Source organism: Penicillium canescens, assembly GCF_028828765.1.
Source record: "Penicillium canescens strain IBT 15451 chromosome Unknown utg000004l_segment0_segment0, whole genome shotgun sequence".
In the NCBI taxonomy this organism is placed as follows: Eukaryota; Fungi; Ascomycota; class Eurotiomycetes; order Eurotiales; family Aspergillaceae; genus Penicillium; species Penicillium canescens.
Genome location: NW_026703966.1, coordinates 1,153,651 through 1,173,189, shown reverse-complemented (window position 1 = coordinate 1,173,189; position 19,539 = coordinate 1,153,651). Strand labels below are relative to the sequence as shown.

At 49.7% G+C, this 19,539-nt stretch overlaps 8 protein-coding genes across 8 annotated transcripts; 5 read left to right on the top strand and 3 right to left on the bottom strand.

Annotated features, from left to right (window-relative positions):
* Window positions 1–616: 616 nt before the first annotated feature.
* N7446_005801 (succinate dehydrogenase assembly factor 2) lies at window positions 617–1,564 on the top strand (the record flags this gene model as incomplete). Its single annotated transcript, XM_058514549.1, has 2 exons — window positions 617–1,055; window positions 1,137–1,564. 2 exons carry the CDS (start codon window positions 617–619, stop codon window positions 1,562–1,564), a joined length of 867 nt encoding a protein of 288 aa, XP_058371727.1.
* Window positions 1,565–1,958: 394 nt separating this feature from the next.
* On the top strand, window positions 1,959–3,375 carry cpcB (40S ribosomal protein RACK1; the record flags this gene model as incomplete). Its single annotated transcript, XM_058514548.1, has 4 exons — window positions 1,959–2,038; window positions 2,113–2,239; window positions 2,370–2,687; window positions 2,950–3,375. The coding sequence occupies 4 exons, from the start codon at window positions 1,959–1,961 to the stop codon at window positions 3,373–3,375; spliced, it is 951 nt and encodes a 316-aa protein (XP_058371726.1).
* A 470-nt stretch (window positions 3,376–3,845) lies between these two features.
* N7446_005799 (TPR domain protein) lies at window positions 3,846–5,536 on the bottom strand (the record flags this gene model as incomplete). The annotated part of the gene is made up of 2 exons (XM_058514547.1): window positions 3,846–5,366; window positions 5,516–5,536. 2 exons carry the CDS (start codon window positions 5,534–5,536, stop codon window positions 3,846–3,848), a joined length of 1,542 nt encoding a protein of 513 aa, XP_058371725.1.
* Window positions 5,537–5,596: 60 nt separating this feature from the next.
* N7446_005798 (SOS response-associated peptidase) lies at window positions 5,597–6,924 on the top strand (the record flags this gene model as incomplete). The annotated part of the gene is made up of 3 exons (XM_058514546.1): window positions 5,597–5,623; window positions 5,670–6,204; window positions 6,263–6,924. 3 exons carry the CDS (start codon window positions 5,597–5,599, stop codon window positions 6,922–6,924), a joined length of 1,224 nt encoding a protein of 407 aa, XP_058371724.1.
* Window positions 6,925–7,613: 689 nt separating this feature from the next.
* N7446_005797 (uncharacterized protein) lies at window positions 7,614–8,540 on the bottom strand (the record flags this gene model as incomplete). The annotated part of the gene is made up of 5 exons (XM_058514545.1): window positions 7,614–7,689; window positions 7,743–7,773; window positions 7,825–7,904; window positions 7,969–8,387; window positions 8,445–8,540. 5 exons carry the CDS (start codon window positions 8,538–8,540, stop codon window positions 7,614–7,616), a joined length of 702 nt encoding a protein of 233 aa, XP_058371723.1.
* A 453-nt stretch (window positions 8,541–8,993) lies between these two features.
* On the top strand, window positions 8,994–11,291 carry N7446_005796 (RNA polymerase II mediator complex middle subunit MED1; the record flags this gene model as incomplete). The annotated part of the gene is made up of 2 exons (XM_058514544.1): window positions 8,994–10,601; window positions 10,650–11,291. The coding sequence occupies 2 exons, from the start codon at window positions 8,994–8,996 to the stop codon at window positions 11,289–11,291; spliced, it is 2,250 nt and encodes a 749-aa protein (XP_058371722.1).
* Window positions 11,292–15,263: 3,972 nt separating this feature from the next.
* Window positions 15,264–16,635, top strand: glnA (glutamate--ammonia ligase; the record flags this gene model as incomplete). Its single annotated transcript, XM_058514543.1, has 5 exons — window positions 15,264–15,266; window positions 15,319–15,357; window positions 15,449–15,541; window positions 15,640–16,144; window positions 16,196–16,635. The coding sequence occupies 5 exons, from the start codon at window positions 15,264–15,266 to the stop codon at window positions 16,633–16,635; spliced, it is 1,080 nt and encodes a 359-aa protein (XP_058371721.1).
* Window positions 16,636–17,477: 842 nt separating this feature from the next.
* N7446_005794 (putative MFS transporter) lies at window positions 17,478–19,341 on the bottom strand (the record flags this gene model as incomplete). The annotated part of the gene is made up of 4 exons (XM_058514542.1): window positions 19,185–19,341; window positions 18,816–19,127; window positions 18,155–18,749; window positions 17,478–18,059 (listed from the first exon to the last, which is right to left on the bottom strand). Exons 1-4 carry the CDS (start codon window positions 19,334–19,336, stop codon window positions 17,478–17,480), a joined length of 1,641 nt encoding a protein of 546 aa, XP_058371720.1. The 5' UTR covers window positions 19,337–19,341.
* Between the last annotated feature and the right edge of the window lie 198 nt (window positions 19,342–19,539).

Sequence of the window (19,539 nt, the reverse complement as noted above, 5' to 3'; positions counted from 1 at the left end):
TCAGCAGCTTGCAGAAGGATCTTGCTGCCCAAAATAGGCTTGACTGGTTAGCATTGAGAGCTATCAAATAGGGCACTGCAGCTAAGTCTCTTTCTAATGTCTGTCTTCAATCCAGTCTGTTTCAAGTGTTATATATAACTTCGCTGTGAAGTATAGTAAACTGATATCGACATGATTGAGTAATGAAAAGCAACTCCACAACTGCACAGCTATGCATACCGTTGAAAGTCGACTGGTTGAAGGTATTGCACCTCGGTTTAAGGCTTTGAATTAGAAGCTGAGCCTAATAGAGTAACATTATAGCCGATCACTCTGGAATTGGCCACCCGGATTTGAGAAATCAACCGAGTCTTGACAACTTAACCATAGTGCAGGCTAGTTTCAGTGATAGAGACCCAATATGATTGAAGAACAGAGCAAAAGGCCAAGATCCGGAGTGTGTAATACAAGACCTCTCGGTGGAATATTTGGTGCAAACAGTGCAAACTCCACGGGCATTGCAGGAGCTTCGGTTCCCCGGGATGACCTCCGGATGATGTCAAGGCCGGTAACAGTCTCAACTTCTCATCTATCCCAGAGAACAGTCCCGATCAATCATTGGGACAAATACGACAAGATGGTCATGACACGCTGCATCAATCGCCTCGCGCGGCCAATGCCATCCTCGCTGAGCTCGATCTCAAGAGTAAACCGTCAATTCGGCACATCAGCTCTACGCCTCAAAGATCGCAGCAACACAACAGATGAACACCGCGCGAACCAGTCCCAAAAGCCGCCCAACCAGTTCGTGCCGAACACTACCTCCACTATGACAAAGGATTACCCCAATGTCGGCGAAAAGCCCGCTCCTCCGGAGATGCTGAACTCTGTCGAGCCTAACTATCGGCCTGCCGATCCCTATCCCGGAAGAATCGAGCATTTCACCGGTGGACGCCAGGATAATGGTGCGCAGAAGCCTGAGCTTGGTGTTGGTGAAATGGAGGGTATTACTTTCAAGGTTGAGCCTCTGAAGAGAACCGGGGAGGATGTCACGACAAAGAGGGCGCGCTTATTATGTTTGTCGCCCCCATACATCCAAATCAATATGATATATCGGATATATATCGCATAAAACGAACCATACTAACAGCTTCCAGACCAAAGCCGCAAGCGCGGAATCCTCGAGTCAGACTTGCTCCTGTCCACTTTTGCCGACGTCTACCTGGCCAAGATGGACCACGACCAGCTTGTCGAGTACGACCGTTTCTTGGACGAGAATGACTGGGACATCTACTACTGGGCGACTCAGGATGCCCCTATTGATACTTCTCCCAAGGAGGATCAAGTCACCGAGAACTGGAAAGAGACCGGTGCTAAGAGCGGTGAATGGGCGCAGACTATTGGCGCTTTCAGAGCTGCTTACCGACCTGTTCCTCAGCGCTGGCAGGAGTCTGAGGTGCTGAAATTGCTCCGAGAGCATGTTCGTGATAAGAGTGCCACTGGCTTCGAGAAGGCCAAGAATAAGAAGACTGGGGGTGGTCGAGGTCTGGGGAGAATGCCTAATGTCCAAGTATTTAACTCCTGAGACTTTTGGGCCCTGACAAACTGAAGACTAAAGACTGTTTAGTTTGATCTGTACTATAGTCATATTGTCCCGATGGGCATGTTTATTAGAATGTATTTGGCGGTACTGGTATTGTAGAGAGTGTGTGATATTGAAAACCACCAAGATCTCAGGAATATTCATTCAAATCATGGAGCCCAACATCCATTGCCAATATCATTGCCAATGTCTCTGTATAGATCTCACGTGACCATTCGCTTAGTGTTAGGGCTGCGCGGAACCACACAAGGGCAGCGACAAAGCGGCTTAGGGCTTGAGCGGGCACGTCTGCCTCCCATCTCGATTTTACCTCCCCCCAGAGTCAACGACAATCTCCGCCCATCCTCCTCTCTCCTTCCCATCACTCATTCCCATCATGGCTGAGCAGCTGGTTCTTCGCGGCACCCTTGAGGGCCACAATGGCTGGGTTACTTCCCTTGCCACCTCTCTGGAGAAGTAAGATACGACCTATCCCGATCGGGGATTGAATTTTCGAAAGGCCAATTTCTGACTTTGATGCGTGATGATAGCCCCAACATGCTGCTGTCGGCATCCCGCGACAAGACCCTGATCATCTGGAACCTTACCCGTGATGAGCAGGCCTACGGTTACCCCAAGCGCAGCCTCGAGGGTCACTCCCACATCGTCTCTGACTGTGTACGCTTTCCCCCTCCCGAATGAACTACACCAAGAACCCACTGGATGCGACAGATGGAATTGGATTGTGCAATTGGAAAAAGAAACGTTGGAATGGTTTTGGCTGACCGCTGGTCTTGTCTGCGTATAGGTGATCTCCTCCGACGGTGCCTACGCTCTGTCCGCCTCGTGGGACAAGTCTCTCCGTCTCTGGGAGCTGTCCACCGGTAACACCACCCGCACCTTTGTCGGCCACAACAACGACGTCCTGTCCGTCTCGTTCTCCGCCGACAACCGTCAGATCGTTTCCGGTTCCCGTGACCGCACCATCAAGCTGTGGAACACCCTCGGTGACTGCAAGTTCACCATCACCGACAAGGGCCACACCGAGTGGGTTTCCTGCGTTCGCTTCAGCCCCAACCCCCAGAACCCCGTGATTGTCTCCGCTGGTTGGGACAAGCTCGTCAAGGTACGCTAGATTCCGTTTTTTTCCCACAAGATTTCCCCCTGTCCCCGCATTGTTATTCCCGCGTGATGTTTGCATAAACGTATTTGCTACTTCAGAGCCCTTACCGGCCATGAGACAATTTTCACCCATTTTGCCTGATGGGCATAACAATACCCTTTTTTCTTGTTTTGTTGGAGACGAAAGGAGGATTGAAAATTTTTCATCCTTGACCACATGACTCTATGACCAGGGCAATGACGCTGACATATGATCCGCGTTACAGGTTTGGGAGCTCGCTTCCTGCCGTCTCCAGACCGACCACATCGGTCACACCGGCTACATCAACACCGTCACCATTTCCCCCGACGGATCCCTCTGCGCCTCCGGTGGCAAGGACGGTACCACCATGCTCTGGGACCTGAACGAGTCCAAGCACCTCTACTCCCTCCACGCCGGCGATGAGATCCACGCTCTCGTCTTCTCCCCCAACCGCTACTGGCTGTGCGCTGCCACCTCCAGCAGCATCACCATCTTCGACCTCGAGAAGAAGAGCAAGGTTGACGAGCTCAAGCCCGAGTTCGTCGAGAAGGGCAAGAAGAGCCGTGACCCCGAGTGCATCAGCTTGGCCTGGTCCGCTGACGGCCAGACCCTGTTCGCCGGTTACACCGACAACAAGATCCGTGCCTGGGGTGTTATGTCGCGCGCATAGATGAGTTGTGTGTAAACGGAGCAGGAGGAGCCTCTTTTTGACCTATTGACAAGGGAATTGAAAAAAAGTTTCAAAAATATGGCAAGAAGAGCATTGGTTTGGGATGTATGAGCCACGAGCAATGAAGCACTTCGAGCCGGGACCGAAAAGTCCCCGGCCTGGAGGTTTTCTGACATGTCTAGCTTACTTGATCCGCGTTGAATATGATGGATTCTTGTGAACGGCGTGTGATGTTCTAATACCAGTTAAGGCATCAAAATGTTTCCTATTTTTCATAAATCTTGTCTCTCGTAAATCCTCACGTAGCTGTCTGTACCTTCATACCGAAGTCTGTTATACTTATCATTTCCTTCTACTACACTGTCCGGCACCATAGTAGATCCTTGAATGATATAGAGTGGTTTGTAAGTTTTGATTGTAATGTACAGTACATCAGGCTGCATGCCTTAATCCTATAGTGGATCCATCCATTATTTTTTCCCGAGTCTCTTCAGAGCCTCGCTAGCCATCAAACTCCCCTCCTCATATCCAATCCCATCAGCCAACGACTTAGCTTCGATATACCGCTGCTTGGCAACCTGCGGCTTCTTCTGTAGCTCAGCCAATTCACCCAGGTTATACGTCGCAACGACACACGTAACATCACACTCTTCATCACGTACAGGCGGTTTAATGTACGCCGCAACATCAATAGCCTTCTGCGCCCATTGCCGCGCAGCCTCGATAGTCTGGTCAACCGCAACGGGCTGCTGCGGCTGAGACTTCACAGGTAGTTGGGCATGCCCAACCATAGCAGTTGCGACATCATTCAACAGCACGACCTGCTTGCAGGAAGGAGTGTCACCCTCCGCATTGCGGATTAGGTCCAATGCACGAAGATACAGCGGCATGGCAAGCTCAAACCGCTCCTTGGCGACATAGGTATTAGCCAGGTCAGCCAAAGCAGTAGCAATCTCAGTTAGATTCAGCCATGCCTCGCCATCTGCCTCGCTCCCACTGCCCGAGCTGCCAACGGGAAGACCCAGCCTCTGGCGACGGTGCATCTCCTTCAGGCAGAGTTCCACAGCAGCGACCTGCGCTTCCTCGGCCTTTTTATCTTCCTGGATATGGTCGCTGGCATACAGCTCGCCAAGCTTCATCTGTATACCGATAACCTTCTTGAGCGCCTTGTCTCGCTGGCGAATCTCATACTCAGCCCGCGCTTTCAAATCCTCTTCTGTCTCCTGCATCACATCGGTATTGATCTGGACATTCTCCGGGGCGATCTTAGCTGGTGCAGATGCAGGTACAGGCTTCGAAACCTCGTCCACAGTCCCAGCAACCTGCGCACCCTCCATCGCCCGCCCCTTCTCAATCCAAACAAGAGTCTCACTCTTAGTCCGTTCCAACACATCAATCGCCGGCTTAACCAACCCAGCCTTCTCAAGCATCATCGCAACCTGTATTTTGATACCAAGCACTTCATCCGAAAACGGATGAACACCCAACTCAGTCGCTATCCGCAGTGCCTCCTTATACGCCTGTAGCGCCTTAGGCGGGTTGAGGTCGATCTCTGTGAAGTACACAGCCGTGCGGAGCGCATCAGCCACCGGCGCCGGGAACTTGTGGTACTGCGGCGCGACGCGGGTCAATTCCACATAGGAGATGTAGGCGAAGGAGATGGCTCCGCCGACTATGGAGACGATCGCTAGTGGCAGGAGGATTGGGTTCTTGCGCCAGATTCCTTTTGATGCTTCGCGGTACTTGCGCCGGATTTTCTCTGCTGTGCTGAGGTGGCGTGTGCCGGTGATGTAGGGGGTTATGAGGGGTTTGGCATTTCTTGTGCGTGGTTGGGGGTTGGTCGTGTGTTGGTGTATATTGAGCGGGTTAGGCTTTGGCGTTGTGATTGTAGGAGTGTGGCGGCGTGGGCGCTTGTGCGCCGTGATGCTGCGCGGAACATTGGGTTGCGTGATTGGAGTTCGTTTTATTTTGGGTATTGAGCCGATTGATGGCTGGGATGCAATGGTTGGAGTGTAGAGAGTGAATAGTGTGAAGAGTCACTTTGGCTATGGGATGGAGACGGAGCCCGCCCTCGTTTTTCTGCTGGTCCAAGCTCCGCTCCGCTGTATGACGTCGCCTCTTCTACATCTGAGCTATTCACTCTCCATTGTTCTAGCATCATTTAGGCACATATCAAACTCAATAGGACTCATAGGAAAGGGCTCATCTGTTTCTATCAGCAATGTGCGGGCGATACGCCCTAGGCGTGGTATGTTATAATCCCTCCATCTAGACGTCTAACTAACGATTCCAAGCGCTTGGCGTATATCCAGCAACGCATACAAGAGCAAGGCATGCCGGTGGACGAAGCACCAGATGATGATGAAGTCAGAGAAACATATAATTTTGCACCTGGAAACTTCGGTGCTGTCTATCGTGCCGATGTCCCTGAACAAGGGCGTTCGCATGTCGCCGATAGTGAAGACCAGAACCAAAACCATGAGAAGTCCCAAGGTGATAAGGATCAGATGTCCAAGCCTGCAGACAAAGAAGCCATCCGATACAAGCTTCAAAGCATGAAATGGGGTCTCATTCCTTTCTGGACGAAGCAGCAGCCAAATTATGGATCCATGTTGCGCACGATCAACTGCCGTGATGACTCGCTGACCGAAGACCGTGGAATGTGGACCACCATGAAGCGGCGTAAAAGATGCATCGTAATTTGCCAAGGCTTCTATGAATGGCTGAAGAAAGGTCCCGGAGGCAAGGAAAAGGTCCCGCACTTTGTCCGACGTAAAGACGGGGAACTGATGTGTTTTGCTGGGCTGTGGGACTGTGTCTCATATGAAGGTAAATCATAGCTTGTTTGACTTTGGGCAAGACCCGGACCGGAACTAACGTTACAAAGGCTCGGATGAAAAGCTGTACACCTACACTGTTATCACGACCTCATCCAACCCCTACTTGAAGTTCTTGCATGACCGGATGCCGGTCATTCTCGACCCGGGGAGCGAAGAAATGAAGAAATGGCTTGATCCTAAGACAACAGCCTGGTCGAAAGATCTCCAGTCCATACTCAAGCCATACGAGGGTGCATTGGAGTGTTACCCTGTCCCCAAGGAGGTTGGCAAGGTTGGAAACAACTCTCCGGATTTTATTGTGCCTGTCAACAGCAAAGAAAACAAGAGCAACATCGCGAATTTCTTTGAAAATGCTAAGAAGAAGGAAGAAAAGCCCACAGCTACATCTGAGGTGCCTGAAACCTTTCCAAAGCAGGAGCCTGTGTCGCCAGAAGGGAAGGTTGCAAAAGAGGAGCGTTCTACATATGATCATGAGTGGAGCGAAGACAATGCCCCAAAACCAGTACCTGCTGTCAAGAGACAGCATAGCCCAGAGGACTCGAGCCTTGCAGAGGAAAACAAAAAGCAAAAGACAGACCCAAAGCCCACAGGGCTGTCGCCACAGAAGACAAAGTTGCGAAGCGCTACCCATAATAGTCCCATGAAGAGGTCCAGTGAGACCAAGGCAAAGGATGGTTCGCAGCCAATTACGAACTTTTTCAAAAAGTGATGAGACATGGAATAAAGCAAATGAATTATGTTTCTTGGTTTGCCAATTATATTCGTAACTTATCCCCAGAGGCCGAAGCTAACAGAGAGTGGAAGGTCCAACGGAGAGATATAAATGTACACCATGGGTAGCCAGCAGAGTTGAGCTCACTCTGAGGCCTACTCGCACAGTGCTGGGGTTCGATCGGAGCCACCACACCCGAACCATGAAGGATGAATTCCTTAAGGTCCGCAGTGACGGTCCACGGGGAGGGGAAGGTAAGGAAGGTAGGGGAGGGGGAGAGGGAGATGGGGATAAAAAGAGAAAAGAAGAGAGATATGAAGAAGGAAGAAAGAAAAGAGGAAGAGATGGGAAAGTTGGGGGTATTTATACCCAGAGACCAGCCGTCCCGATTGGGACCGATCATTGAGGAAAGTGCTGTCATCTCATTTGTTTGCCTGAATTGGCTGCAGGGCCAGGGACTCTTGTTGATTTTGAACTTGCCGTTGTATCCACCCCTCCATAGACCGTCCAACAATAGGCCCCTTCATGGATGAGTCCTCCGTATATTGAAGCCATTCCTGACGGACTGTCCACGTTGTACATGTTGATAGCGATGAGGGTCATTTTAGCTAGAATGTGAACTTTGAGCTGAGAGCTATTCAGATGTGTGAATTTGAATTAATGTACATGAAGATCTGAATTAGATCTTAACAAGATTTTTGGGTCTCCAGCTCTCGAAGCTTCTTAACCAACTTCTCTCTGAGGAAGGGACTCAACCCAAAGCTATGGCATAAGTTAGCATCACATTGCACCAACTGTTTTTCGAGAGTACGTACATTCCGTCTCGGGTCACCATCCGATAGGTACCTGTGATGCGTCAGCTTGGTGTGTCAAGGCTAATCCCATTCGAAGCCTTACCACTAGGTTGATAGTTGCCGTTGCCGCCAACAAATTGACCATTCCCATCCACCTCCAGACTACCAAACATATCCTCTGGCCTACAAAATGTCAGTTGCCGTCTCATGTGAAGCGGTAACACCGCTTGAACATCAAGGCACATACCATGCAATGCGTCCATAGTCAGGGGGCCGTCTGCTATCCGACACATGGATCCAACCACCACGACCACCAGATCCCGCACCACCCTGGCCACTAGCACCACTGTTGGAATCACCAGCTTCCCCGCGACGTTTCCTTCCTCGCTGGCGTTGGCCAGTTAAAAGCACGCCGCCTGAGTTCAGATTCGCCCCGGCCATGGAAACCATAACTTGTGCTTGGGACTTGGCGTCGGGGTCTTCATGCGCATGCTCGGAGCATACTTCTTGAACTATATCCAAGAACTTCGGGTTTTCCCTGAAGGAGTCTGTTGTCGGCGGCAGTTGACTGGAAACCCCGATGGCTAGGTCTGGGTTGACTGGCTCCGAGGGCAATAATGACAGTATGTGCGATCCAGCTGTTGGCCCAGCATTTGGAAACACGTACTATCAAGCTGTCAGTATTCGACCAGGCTAGGGTAAGGTGCAACAAAGATCACATACTATGTAAGGGTTCCCTTCTAGCGTGGAAACACAACGGAATTGAGTCCATTTGGGAAGACCCCGCGCCGTTCGGCCAATAGCTCGTGCTGCAAACATTGCAACAGTACTAGGATGAATCACTTGGTGATTTGCTTCTTATAAATTCAGGGTCGGAGCTCACAAGCAATTGGATCATAGCTAGAAGAAAAGGCAGGCGGTATTGAAGGCGGTGGGGCTGTGCTATGACGATGTGGACAAACAGTGCAAACTCACATGATCGATCCGATCTTTGACGGCTGTTTGGATAGTTTCTTAAAACATTCTCATCTTGGTGTTGTCAATTGCAGTGTTCGCTGGGAACGGGGGAGCTCCAGATGGACCAGGCCTTCAATTCGTGATTTCAAGTTACCGTGTTGCCCTTACGCATCTCTTCGACTGGCACGCGCATTCAGAGATACCCGACCCTGCGTTTTGTGCTTCGATCTACTTGATACCCTTTCTCAAATAAAGTTGACCATTCTTGATCGCTACAGTATTCTCGTGATTATTCCTTATTACACTCCTCTCGCCATGGCTACTCCCTCAGCCAAACCTGGCACAACGCCAACCCATCTCTCCTCACCTCACCCAACCTCAGCTCCCCTCTCTCGCTCAATCGCCCATAAATCGCCTTCGATGAGGACACCAACGGCCTCAGGAACTGCACATGCGCAACATCCTAGCGTTTCCTCCCATCAATATGCTACACCCCTTGCCGTAACAAGTGGGGTCGACGACCCTGTCAATTTCAGCTCGCCTTCAGCTCTTTTAGCGCTGGGTGGATACACTGGAATCAGTCCGTCTCCTGCAGTGCATGATGGCTTAGGGTCTGGAATGAACGATAGTGACATTCAAAACCTTGGCATGCAGGGTATCAAGCTTGGTGTAGCACGAGACAATGACGAAGAACAAAGGCATCGCATCGAGGGAGTCGTTCAACTTTTACGTGCGCGTGTTGCTGGAAGAGGTGTCTCTCGGGAGAGCGTTGAACGATTAAGTCGACTCGAAGGATTCGAATCAATCTGGGAAGACGATAGCCTCAACATCGCTGGTAACTTTGTCGATCTCGAAATCGATTTCCACGCTGGACATGATGTCGTCAAAGATGTCAGTCTACGATATGCTACGCCGGAATACACAGAAGGCGTGCGGCGAGAGGAAGCCACTGCGGTCCTGAAACGTACCCTCGCTCAGGTCCCGGAGGATGCTGTTAGTGGAAACTGGAGATCACTTCAACGGTTCCATGAAAATTTACAATGGCTTGCAAAACTTGATAAGCTTAGCCAAGAGGTCAATTGTTTTGAGGCACTGGAAAATCTCGAAGAGAACTTTAAGCGCATCTGGGTTGAAGAAGGGAAGAATGGGAAGCATGGCGGTGATTATCAACATCTTTGCGCAGGTGTGATTGGCCGTCCCAGCATGCATAAGGGAACTCGAATTGGCCTCGGCTTGGAATATTGGGTTGAACAGGCTAAGGTCTTGGATGCCAAGCAGCAACGGACCTCTCCAGATGCTATGGAGATTGATCGACAAGGTTCAGATAATGGTGATGAACTGGATGATCAACCAAGAGCATGGGCCGTCATGATTGAATGTGAAGAGGGATATCCATCATTACGCATTTCAAAGGAGTGGGTCGGCGCAGAAGCCTTGACTGCAGGCGAAAGCAGTGAGTCGTTACCTTCGAATGGTGCTGCAGGATCTGTGAATTGGCTTGATCCTCCACAGACTATGCGCTTGACGCATGGCAACCATGATCCCATGGCCCTGGATTCCAGCATGCTCGAGTCGTCACCACCCAATCGCCGATTCGTTGCTAAGCTGGAGCCTGGGCTCGATGTTCCAATTCTTGCGGCCTCCGAGATCTACCGCCATCTCGGCATGCAACTACCACAAGAATTTAAGATCGTTACTTATGACATGTTGCTGGTATCAGAAGGGTCGGCTTTGTCGTCCCCAGACTCGTCCCCCCAAATTGGCCGTAGGAAGCGTCGGACTTCAGTGTCCGCTGTTGACTCCAAGGGCGAGCTATGTACGAAGCACCATAACTACACATTCCAGGCTTTCGAGTCTGTTGCAGGTCGAACCATCCGTGATCTGCCGTTCTCTCATCCCCGGCAGCTTGCAGACATTCTTCCGGTATGTGCTTTCGTCTGATGCTCTTGGTTCTATACTAACGAAGTTTAGATTCTCCGGCAGTATGCTTTGCTAGCCAACTTGATTCGGAAGACATTCCACCTCCCTGCCAACGAAACCGACAACACAGCCCAGCCTCCCAAGGCAAACTCCAACCTCTCTCCACCTGACAACCTCGACGAGCTCTTTGCTGGCCAGGATGGACTCGTTGTTTTGAACAACGACGATCCAAATGAAAACCGCTTGAACCTTCTTCTGGGAATGAATAGCAACGGGCAAACTGATTCCGGCATTTTGACACCTTCCAACAAAGAAAGGAGTCCAGCACAACTCCCCATGAACGACGTCAAAGTGGACGTCACATTGCGCACTCAGCTCGGCCAAGCGCCTGCCCTCATGCTGCTCGTCACAGACCCTAGTCACCAACGAGAGGGCACTGAGTCCACAACACCTAAGCAGATTGCAATCTGTTTTGAGGTCGGGCTTAATGGTCACATTTCAGTCGTGGAGACCGCTGGTTTATCGAAGAATGAGAACGGCGCCGATACTGAAATGCAGGGGGCAGATAGCTCTGATTCTGGGGTGCTGGATGTGCATAAAAAGATTTCTAGGGTGCTGGAGGTCTCTCAGGACTTGGGCATTCTAGTTGAGTGGGTCTTGCGTTGGTTGCAACAGCGGACTGGCAGTGGGTGAGAGGGTGCTACTATGACATTGAGATATTTGAGATATTTTTACATACCCAGATTTAGGTCAAATTTTCTCAGTCTCATTTACATCGCTGTGCAATTCTATATTGATCATCAAGCAATCGCGGTATAGATTACCGCTGGGTGAAGTATATCGATACCTAGGGGAAACACTTCGCTTGTCTGGGAAAATCTGCATGCAACCCTCCTTGACTGTTGCATCTATCCAGAAGTCATTGGTATAGGTCAAGCTAGTACTTGCCTTTGACGGACTCCATTGTTGTTGAGATGACTTGAAATCTATATTTCATATATCCCAAATTACTACCGTTATGGAGTTGAGGTCAGTACATCAAACACCTAGTCCAAATTCGATCACTTTTCTTCCACAAGCACAGCCACGTATACTCCACCCACAATAAACACGTGGACATCGGCTTCCCGTGATGCCTATTTGTAAGTTGGTTGTCTCCTTCCAGATCTCCATTGAATATATATCCACCAATTGACTTCATACTTTCCCTACATAATATATATATCAACCCAATCCACCATAGAATACCCTACCCAAATAGTAAAGCTGCAGCTCCAAACGCAAGAGTACCCAGTAGACAATCCCACGTACGTCCAAACCGTTTCAAAGTCGATCAGATAAGTCCAGACCCTAAGACGAATGCGGGGTCGTGGACCGTGCCTATCCATGTGTGTCATATCCAAACAGACAGTTGCATACATCTACAGCCAAGCATGTCTACTATTGTATGACGACATAGGTCAGGTGAAAACCAGGCTAGAGTATGTAGGCGCGTTGATGAGTGGTCAGTCGTTACAACGATCCAACAGGCACATCTACCCATCGTCCATTATGACCGGGTTGGGCATCAAACAGGGGCGGAATGAGAGAAATAAGTGTCCATTGTTCGGAGTTTTTCTTATTTTTATTTGTTTTTTATTTATTCTATTTTATTCTGTGGCTACAGTACATGTGCAGCGCCGGGCCGGGTCCGAGTTTGTTGTGGTGTACTGTAGTTTGTATATTTGATGTGTATTATACGAGGCATTATAGATCGTTTACCCGGCCAACGGATCTGCCATGTGCAAGGGATATCATGCCAGTGCCATTCTGTTACTGTATGGGTCACATACAAGTAGCGAACAGTAGTAAATATCAGTATGAGGCGCTTTTCAGAGCCAGCCATTTGAATAGCCCTAAACTGTAGGTATTGGCGAGGTTTTTATCGCTCCTCGGTTGTATGGAGCTATGTCATAGTGCGACTAGTTAGAACAAGGAATGGAATCACGTTGACGCCCCTTTCCTTTTATTGACACTATTAAGAGAGATATTGTGTATTTTTTTCTGGTTGGAAATATAGTCTAGTTGCGGGATTTATCAAGTCTAATCATAGCTTCAAGTGCACATGTGCAGTAGGCTAGGGAGTTCGAGATGTCAAAATAAAGTCTTGGCGCACGACTAACTTATACTCGAAACAGGTGCCTGATCTGTATAATACATTCTGATTTCGAGCCTGAAGATCAAAAACTTGTTATTATGTGTCATAGATTGGTTACAATACAGTTCACATTCCAATGAGGGATTTTGCAGCATAGTTGACTCTGTATACAGGTTCAAATGTGCAGATCAGGGACTCGGCCATGGTCTTTGAAACAGACTGAACAAATAGAGAGAAACCAATTACGTGAATATCAGTTGGAAGTGCGAGTTTCTAGTCAGCGCGGTTAGTCACTGGGGTTCTGGGCCAATGAGCGGAAAGCGATAAGAATGGGCCGGGGTGACGATCTATGGCTTTGACATTGCTTTTTCTTTTTTGTTTTGGCCTTTGATACATGCATATACTTGCACTTGGAACTGGAACTGGAATTGACGTGAACAGGCCTGAACTGAACTGAAACTGAAACTATGGAGTACACTTACTTGTTATACTAGACACAGCCCCCGGACTTGGCCGGTGACTAAGCCCGAATCCGGATGTCTCATCTATTAATACACTCAGACCCTCTCTGAATTTTCTCGCTAATAGTTCGGAGCTATATCCCACGAAAACGAAAACCTGGAGAAGAGCTTAGACAGGGCTGAAGATCGGAACATCAGCCACTCACTGCGATTCCTGAAAATCCCGACCGTCTACGGAGAAAATACGGGGGATAGATCTTGTCGCCACTCTCCATCTGGAGAATCCCTGTTTCCTAAAAATCTATATCAAAATTGAATTTGTGGCCCTTACCTAACGCATCGAAAACCTAGACGCGTGACTCTTACAATACATAATCAAAACTCAACAGATGAATAACATAATCTCCAGGAGCCAAGCAGTCGAATCATTTCCTTATCCATGGCCGACACCGGGGCGGTGCCAGTTGGTATGATTGGTGAATCACCGGGTGTTTCCAGAACGTTTTGCCACGGATTTCCCCACCGGAGCGGTTATGAGTGATCGATCCCAGTCGCGACGTGGCTGGGTTCTCCATTCACAATGGGGTTTGCGGAGCGCTGTATTACATCTGTATACATGTACTCTGTACCGGCCAGGCATCACGGTACCTGTCTATCCTATCTCTACTCATGTACACATGTATACTCTGATCTATAGTCCTGCAGGAACAGAGACTATAATCAGCTAACGCATATGTACTAACTGGTCGGTCGGGTTCTAGACATGTCGATAACAAATTGCGCCATTGCCATTTGGCCATAGCTCCGGCGCGGAGTACTTAGCCGTGCATCCACTACACCGAGTTTTGATGGGTTCGCGACGCGCGCGTGATTAAATATAAAATTTAATCAAATCAAATAATTCACAAGTTATCTATTGTTATTACATGTAGATAAAACGAGTAAGATTTGATATTGCTTTTGGGGACTATACTACTTGCATACACCTAGACTGCAGCTGATATCTGTTCAAGGCCCCTGGCGGCACTGTAAGTGGCACTGCCGACGTGCCACCGGTTCCCAATGTCGGATCTTTTTACAGTGTATAGTCCGGTGGCACTGGTAATTTTATCTTTTATATCTATATCAGGGAGCTGAACCCGGATAAGGCGTACTGTATGGTCGGGGAGAAGGCCGGATAAGCCAGATGTGGGAAGGTCTCTCTATATTAGCTCTATACTATACTATAGAGTGCTGTGATCACAGTTGATCTCGTTATCGGTCCAACGGGAGTGAAGGGATTGATCATACTATCAGGGGCGATTACAAGGCCTGACTGCTGATTGGACTTGGGGTTATCAGGACACTGGTCAGGGCAGAGTTAGAGCATGGTCAAGCGCGTGGTTCGTATTTGATACCCCTTTGCGGAGATAAAAGTCTGGAGAAGTACATCGCTTCACATGTCTACAGTATAGACTAGACCATTTCAAAACTGGATAAATCAAAAAGTGATTAACGTAGATCAGTCGGCAGAGACCGGGCATTCCAAGTATGAGAGCCTGGATGATGCGACGATGATGACTCGGAAGTGAGTGGCGTTGAATATGAACAGGCGTCTCCCTCGGCTGTTTCGATTAACAAAAATGACTCTTAAAAGTGTCTATGCAAAAAAAGGGACAGAAGGGCTGAAAATGCTATAAAAAAGATGAGCTATTTACGTCCATACAGCGAGAGATTAAAATAGCGTGAGGCCTTTTCCCACCGGTTTCGGGAATGATACGGCTGTGTATGAGGTACTTTGCACTTCGTATCGGGAGGGGCATACAATACCAATACCACACTAGTCCACTTTTGGAGTGGCTGATCCGCGCCTTCCTCTTTTTCCCATTTTTTCACTAAATTTAAATCAGTATTTCCCTCTCTCTTAAAACCTCCATCTCTCCCCTCCTTCGATTTTCTCCATCCACTTTCTATTGCTTCGTTTCTTCTGTTTCTTCCTTCGGGAACCCTTTGAAAAAACACAAAAATCCATTTTTGCTCACTTGAGCTAAAAATTGTTTTCATCACACACACATACCCATATTCACTATGGTACGTGACTCTGCTCCTCTATGACTCAGAATCTGAATTGACCATTTCCCAGGCTGCTGAATCTTCAACTGTCGTCTCCAACACGGAGAATGTGCGTTTGATTCTTGATTGATTGGATTTCCGCAATGGCCTTAGAGCCAGCGAGGAAAGACATATAACTGACTTGACATGGGGATGAATAGCTCATGAAGTACATGAACCTTGACCAGCGTGGTCGTGTTCAGGCTGAATACGTTTGGGTTGACTCGTGCGGTGGCACTCGCTCCAAGACAAAGGTATGACTCAACTTATGCTCCCCCGCTGTTATCGTGTGCCCCTCGTCTTATCGAGAGGATTCACACATCACGTGAGTTCTCACTAACAACTGCTGCAGACTCTGTCCAAGCCCGTGACGAGTGTTGACGAGCTCCCCGAGTGGAACTTCGACGGTTCCTCCACCGCCCAGGCCCCCGGTGACAACTCCGATGTCTACCTCCGCCCCGTCGCTTTCTACCCCGACCCCTTCCGCCAGGGTGACAACATCCTTGTCCTCTGTGAGACCTGGGATTCCGATGGAAGCCCCAACAAGTACAACTACCGTCATGACGCCAGCCGTCTGATGGAGACCAACGCCCACGAGGGCTTCTGGTTCGGTCTGGAGCAGGAGTACACCCTCCTCGGTACCGATGGGTGGCCTTACGGCTGGCCTCGTGGCGGTTTCCCCGGTGCCCAGGGCCCATACTACTGTGGTGTCGGTACCGGCAAGGTCTACTGCCGTGACATTGTCGAGGCTCACTACCGTGCTTGCTTGTACGCTGGCATCAACATCTCCGGTATCAACGCCGAGGTCATGCCCTCCCAGTGGGAGTACCAGGTTGGCCCCTGCGCCGGCATTGAGAGTAAGTGCAATTGCAGACTCGAAGATATTGACCCGAACTAACTGAGATCAGTGGGTGACCACCTCTGGATGTCCCGTTTCCTCCTCCACCGTGTTGCCGAAGAGTTCGGAGTCCGCATTTCCTTCGAGCCCAAGCCCATCAAGGGTGAGTGGAACGGTGCCGGTCTCCACACCAACGTGTCCACCAACGCTACCCGTGCCGATGGTGGTATGAAGGTCATCGAGGCCGCCATGAAGAAGCTTGAGGCCCGTCACGTTGAGCACATCGCCGTCTACGGTGAGGGCAACGAGGAGCGTCTCACCGGTCGCCACGAGACCGGTAACATCGATAAGTTCTCTTACGGTGTTGCCGACCGTGGTGGCTCCATCCGTATTCCCCGCCAGTGCGCCAAGGACGGCAAGGGTTACTTCGAGGACCGTCGCCCCGCCTCCAACGCTGATCCTTACCAGATCACCGGTATCATCGTCGAGACTCTGTGTGGTGGCCTCTAGATGGATACGAATCATTTGGTCTTAGCGCTCCGATACCCTTCGGCGTCAACCTGGGAGTCGGACCAGAGCCTGACTCTGACGTGAGGGAGCTTCCCATAGATGTTCCGTGTTTCTCTCTCTTCCTCTTGTGTGCCTATCCTTTCCCGGTATGAGTGCCTCTTGCGTTCTCTGCCACTCCCTCGTTGCACTAGCCGCCCTCACTTTTTTTTGTTTCTCTCTTTGACTACCCGTTGGGTAATGTGACACGTACAATAGCATAGAATATTTATGGATGGGAAAATCAGACCATCGTTTATCGAGAGATATCATTCTGATATCGTTCCTCTGGAGAATCGACAACTAATTCCAAGACAAAAAGTGTGCACTGATCTTCCAGAGTAATTCCCGAATGCTGCATTGTAGTCTCGCCGGATCTAGATCTGGCTATTGATAGATCTGATAGATCTTGAACCTAATCTTGTCCGACATGAAGTGTCCAATGATGGCAAAGCATGCACCTTCACTGTCTATCAACTCTTGACAAGGTCCTTTAGAAACATCGCATATCAAACTCCGACCACACCCAATATCAACCCTTGTTCATACTACAGTCTAGATGTTAATTATCGCACATAGTAAAGTGTAGCCTCAGTCTTATCTCAGGCAGATGGATCTAAGATTATATTTGGCAGGAGACAGAAGAACAGAGCTAACATGGGAGCTTGACTTGACATTTGACAAGAGCTTAAATTAACATCACTTATGGGCAGCTAATCCCTTCATAGCAGGTAAGCCCATCTCATAATAAATGCGTGCATCTATCTATCACTCTATAAAACCAACATCATCAATCCTACCACCCCCTACTCAGAACCGCCGGTCCTCAACCCAAACCTCTTAAACCTCTTCCCCAACCCCTGCAACCCCCTCTGCCTAACCTCCCTCCTTCCAGCCCCATCAACAACCTCAGCATTCTCTTTATACCGCCCATCAACAAACCTCAACAAAACTTCCATAAGCACTGCGGAAAGAATACTCCCAATCAAGATCCCAACCATAACAAGATTACTCTTGCGATACTTCTGCCGGCCCGGCGCCTCATAATCACTCTTCCACCCAGAATAAAGCGCATACGTAGTCAGGATGGATCCCAGATTGCCCAATCCAGATACAACAGCCGACGCAGCCGCAACGCCCACCTCGCCGTGCCGTGGTTGGAAGATTTCTGTCGTCCAGGTCATTGTTATTGGCACAGTGGGGCCTAGCCCGAAGCCGACGATTAGGAGGCCGCCGTAGCGTGGCCACGGGTTTGCGTCGCTCCCTGCGTAGCTCGTTAGGAGGAGGCCGAGGATTTGGAGGAGGACTGGGAGGGAGAAGAAGATTGCACGGTGTCGGTGGAAGCGGTCTGAGAGGGGTGTTACGAGGAGGATGGCGATTAGGTCCATCTATAGAGGTGTTAGCAGTGTTCGTAACAACAAGATGTAAGATGTAAGATGTGAGAAGGGGATGTGAGAAGAGGTGAAACGGGGATGGAACATACAATCCAAATAGGTGCCGTCAAAAGACTCAACTCAACCCCACTCAACGTCGGATTAATAGCCTGAATAATCAAATTCGCATAGAGTTGCACCCCAATGCCTACACCCACAACCCCGAAATACATAACAAGCAACGGCCACAACCTCCAATCAGCAAAGACCCTACCAAGATCCCTCAAGGTCCAAGCAGGCGAATGATAAACACGCTTCATATCATGATAATGAACCCGCGCATCACGCCCACTAAGCGCAGGCGGACTGCGCGGGATCCAGCGCAAGACCCCGGGTCGCTGGGGTAGGGTTTCGCCTGGTGGGGTTGGCCGGTCTGGGAGCCACCAGAGGAGGGCGAAGCCTAGGGCTACGGTTATCACGCCGTAGACTAGGAACATCCATTGGAAGCCGACGAGGCCGTGCATGCCGTCCATCTTTTGGAAGCCGGCGGACACGAGGCCGACGACGGCTGCGGAAACTTGCGAAGCTGTGAAGTATTGGCCTATTCTTTTGCCGATTCGACTTGGCGGGTAGAACAGGGTTAGGTAGTAGGTCATTCCGGGCCACATTCCTGCTGTTACTATTCCCAGGAGGAGACGGAGGAGGCTGTTTATATTTGTTAGGATGGGAGTTTGATATGTAAAGGGTGGGTTGGTGGGTGAATAGACGTACTAGAAACTCCAGGCTGCTTTCATGGCTGCTAGACAAGATCCGATTAGACCTACGCTGATGACGATCCGGCTCATCCAGACGTGCGGACTGAGACGAGTCATTATCAGGTTTGAGGGGAGGTCGAAGATCACGTAGCAGACGTAGAAGAGGGCTAGGCCGGTTGAGATTTGGTGGCGTGTTAGATGGAGGACATCTGCTAGGTCGTGGCCAGCGTCTTCGTTCATGGTTTGTGCTAGGCCTACATTTGAGCGGATGGCTGAGCAGAGGAAGTAGAGGACCCAGAATGCGGAGATGATGCGCCGATCCAGTTTTCTGTGTTGCATGTTAGATTTGATATTGGGTTGTTTAACGGGGGTTTGTTGAATTCACCTGTAGATGCGTTCGATGTTGGTTACGCTTTGCTCGCCGGATTCAATGTCTTCCGGGGCTATTTGGTCTTGGGATGCGTCTGGTTGCTCGGAGACGTCTTGAGATGCTGGTTGCTTGTCGCCTTGCAAGACGACGTGGTGGTCTTCACTCATTTTGGCGTTGTATTATTATTGTATAGTTTTTTCTTGAGCTCCGTTGGAAGATTCACGCCAGTGCACTGGCTAGAGGCAGTGTCAATCAATTGACATCAATTGACCAGTATATAGATACTGAGAGTGAATAATTCGCCTGCAGATTCTGAGTCAGTGGAGTTCATTTTCCTATATCTTCCCCCCGGAAGCTAAACCGTGCAAGG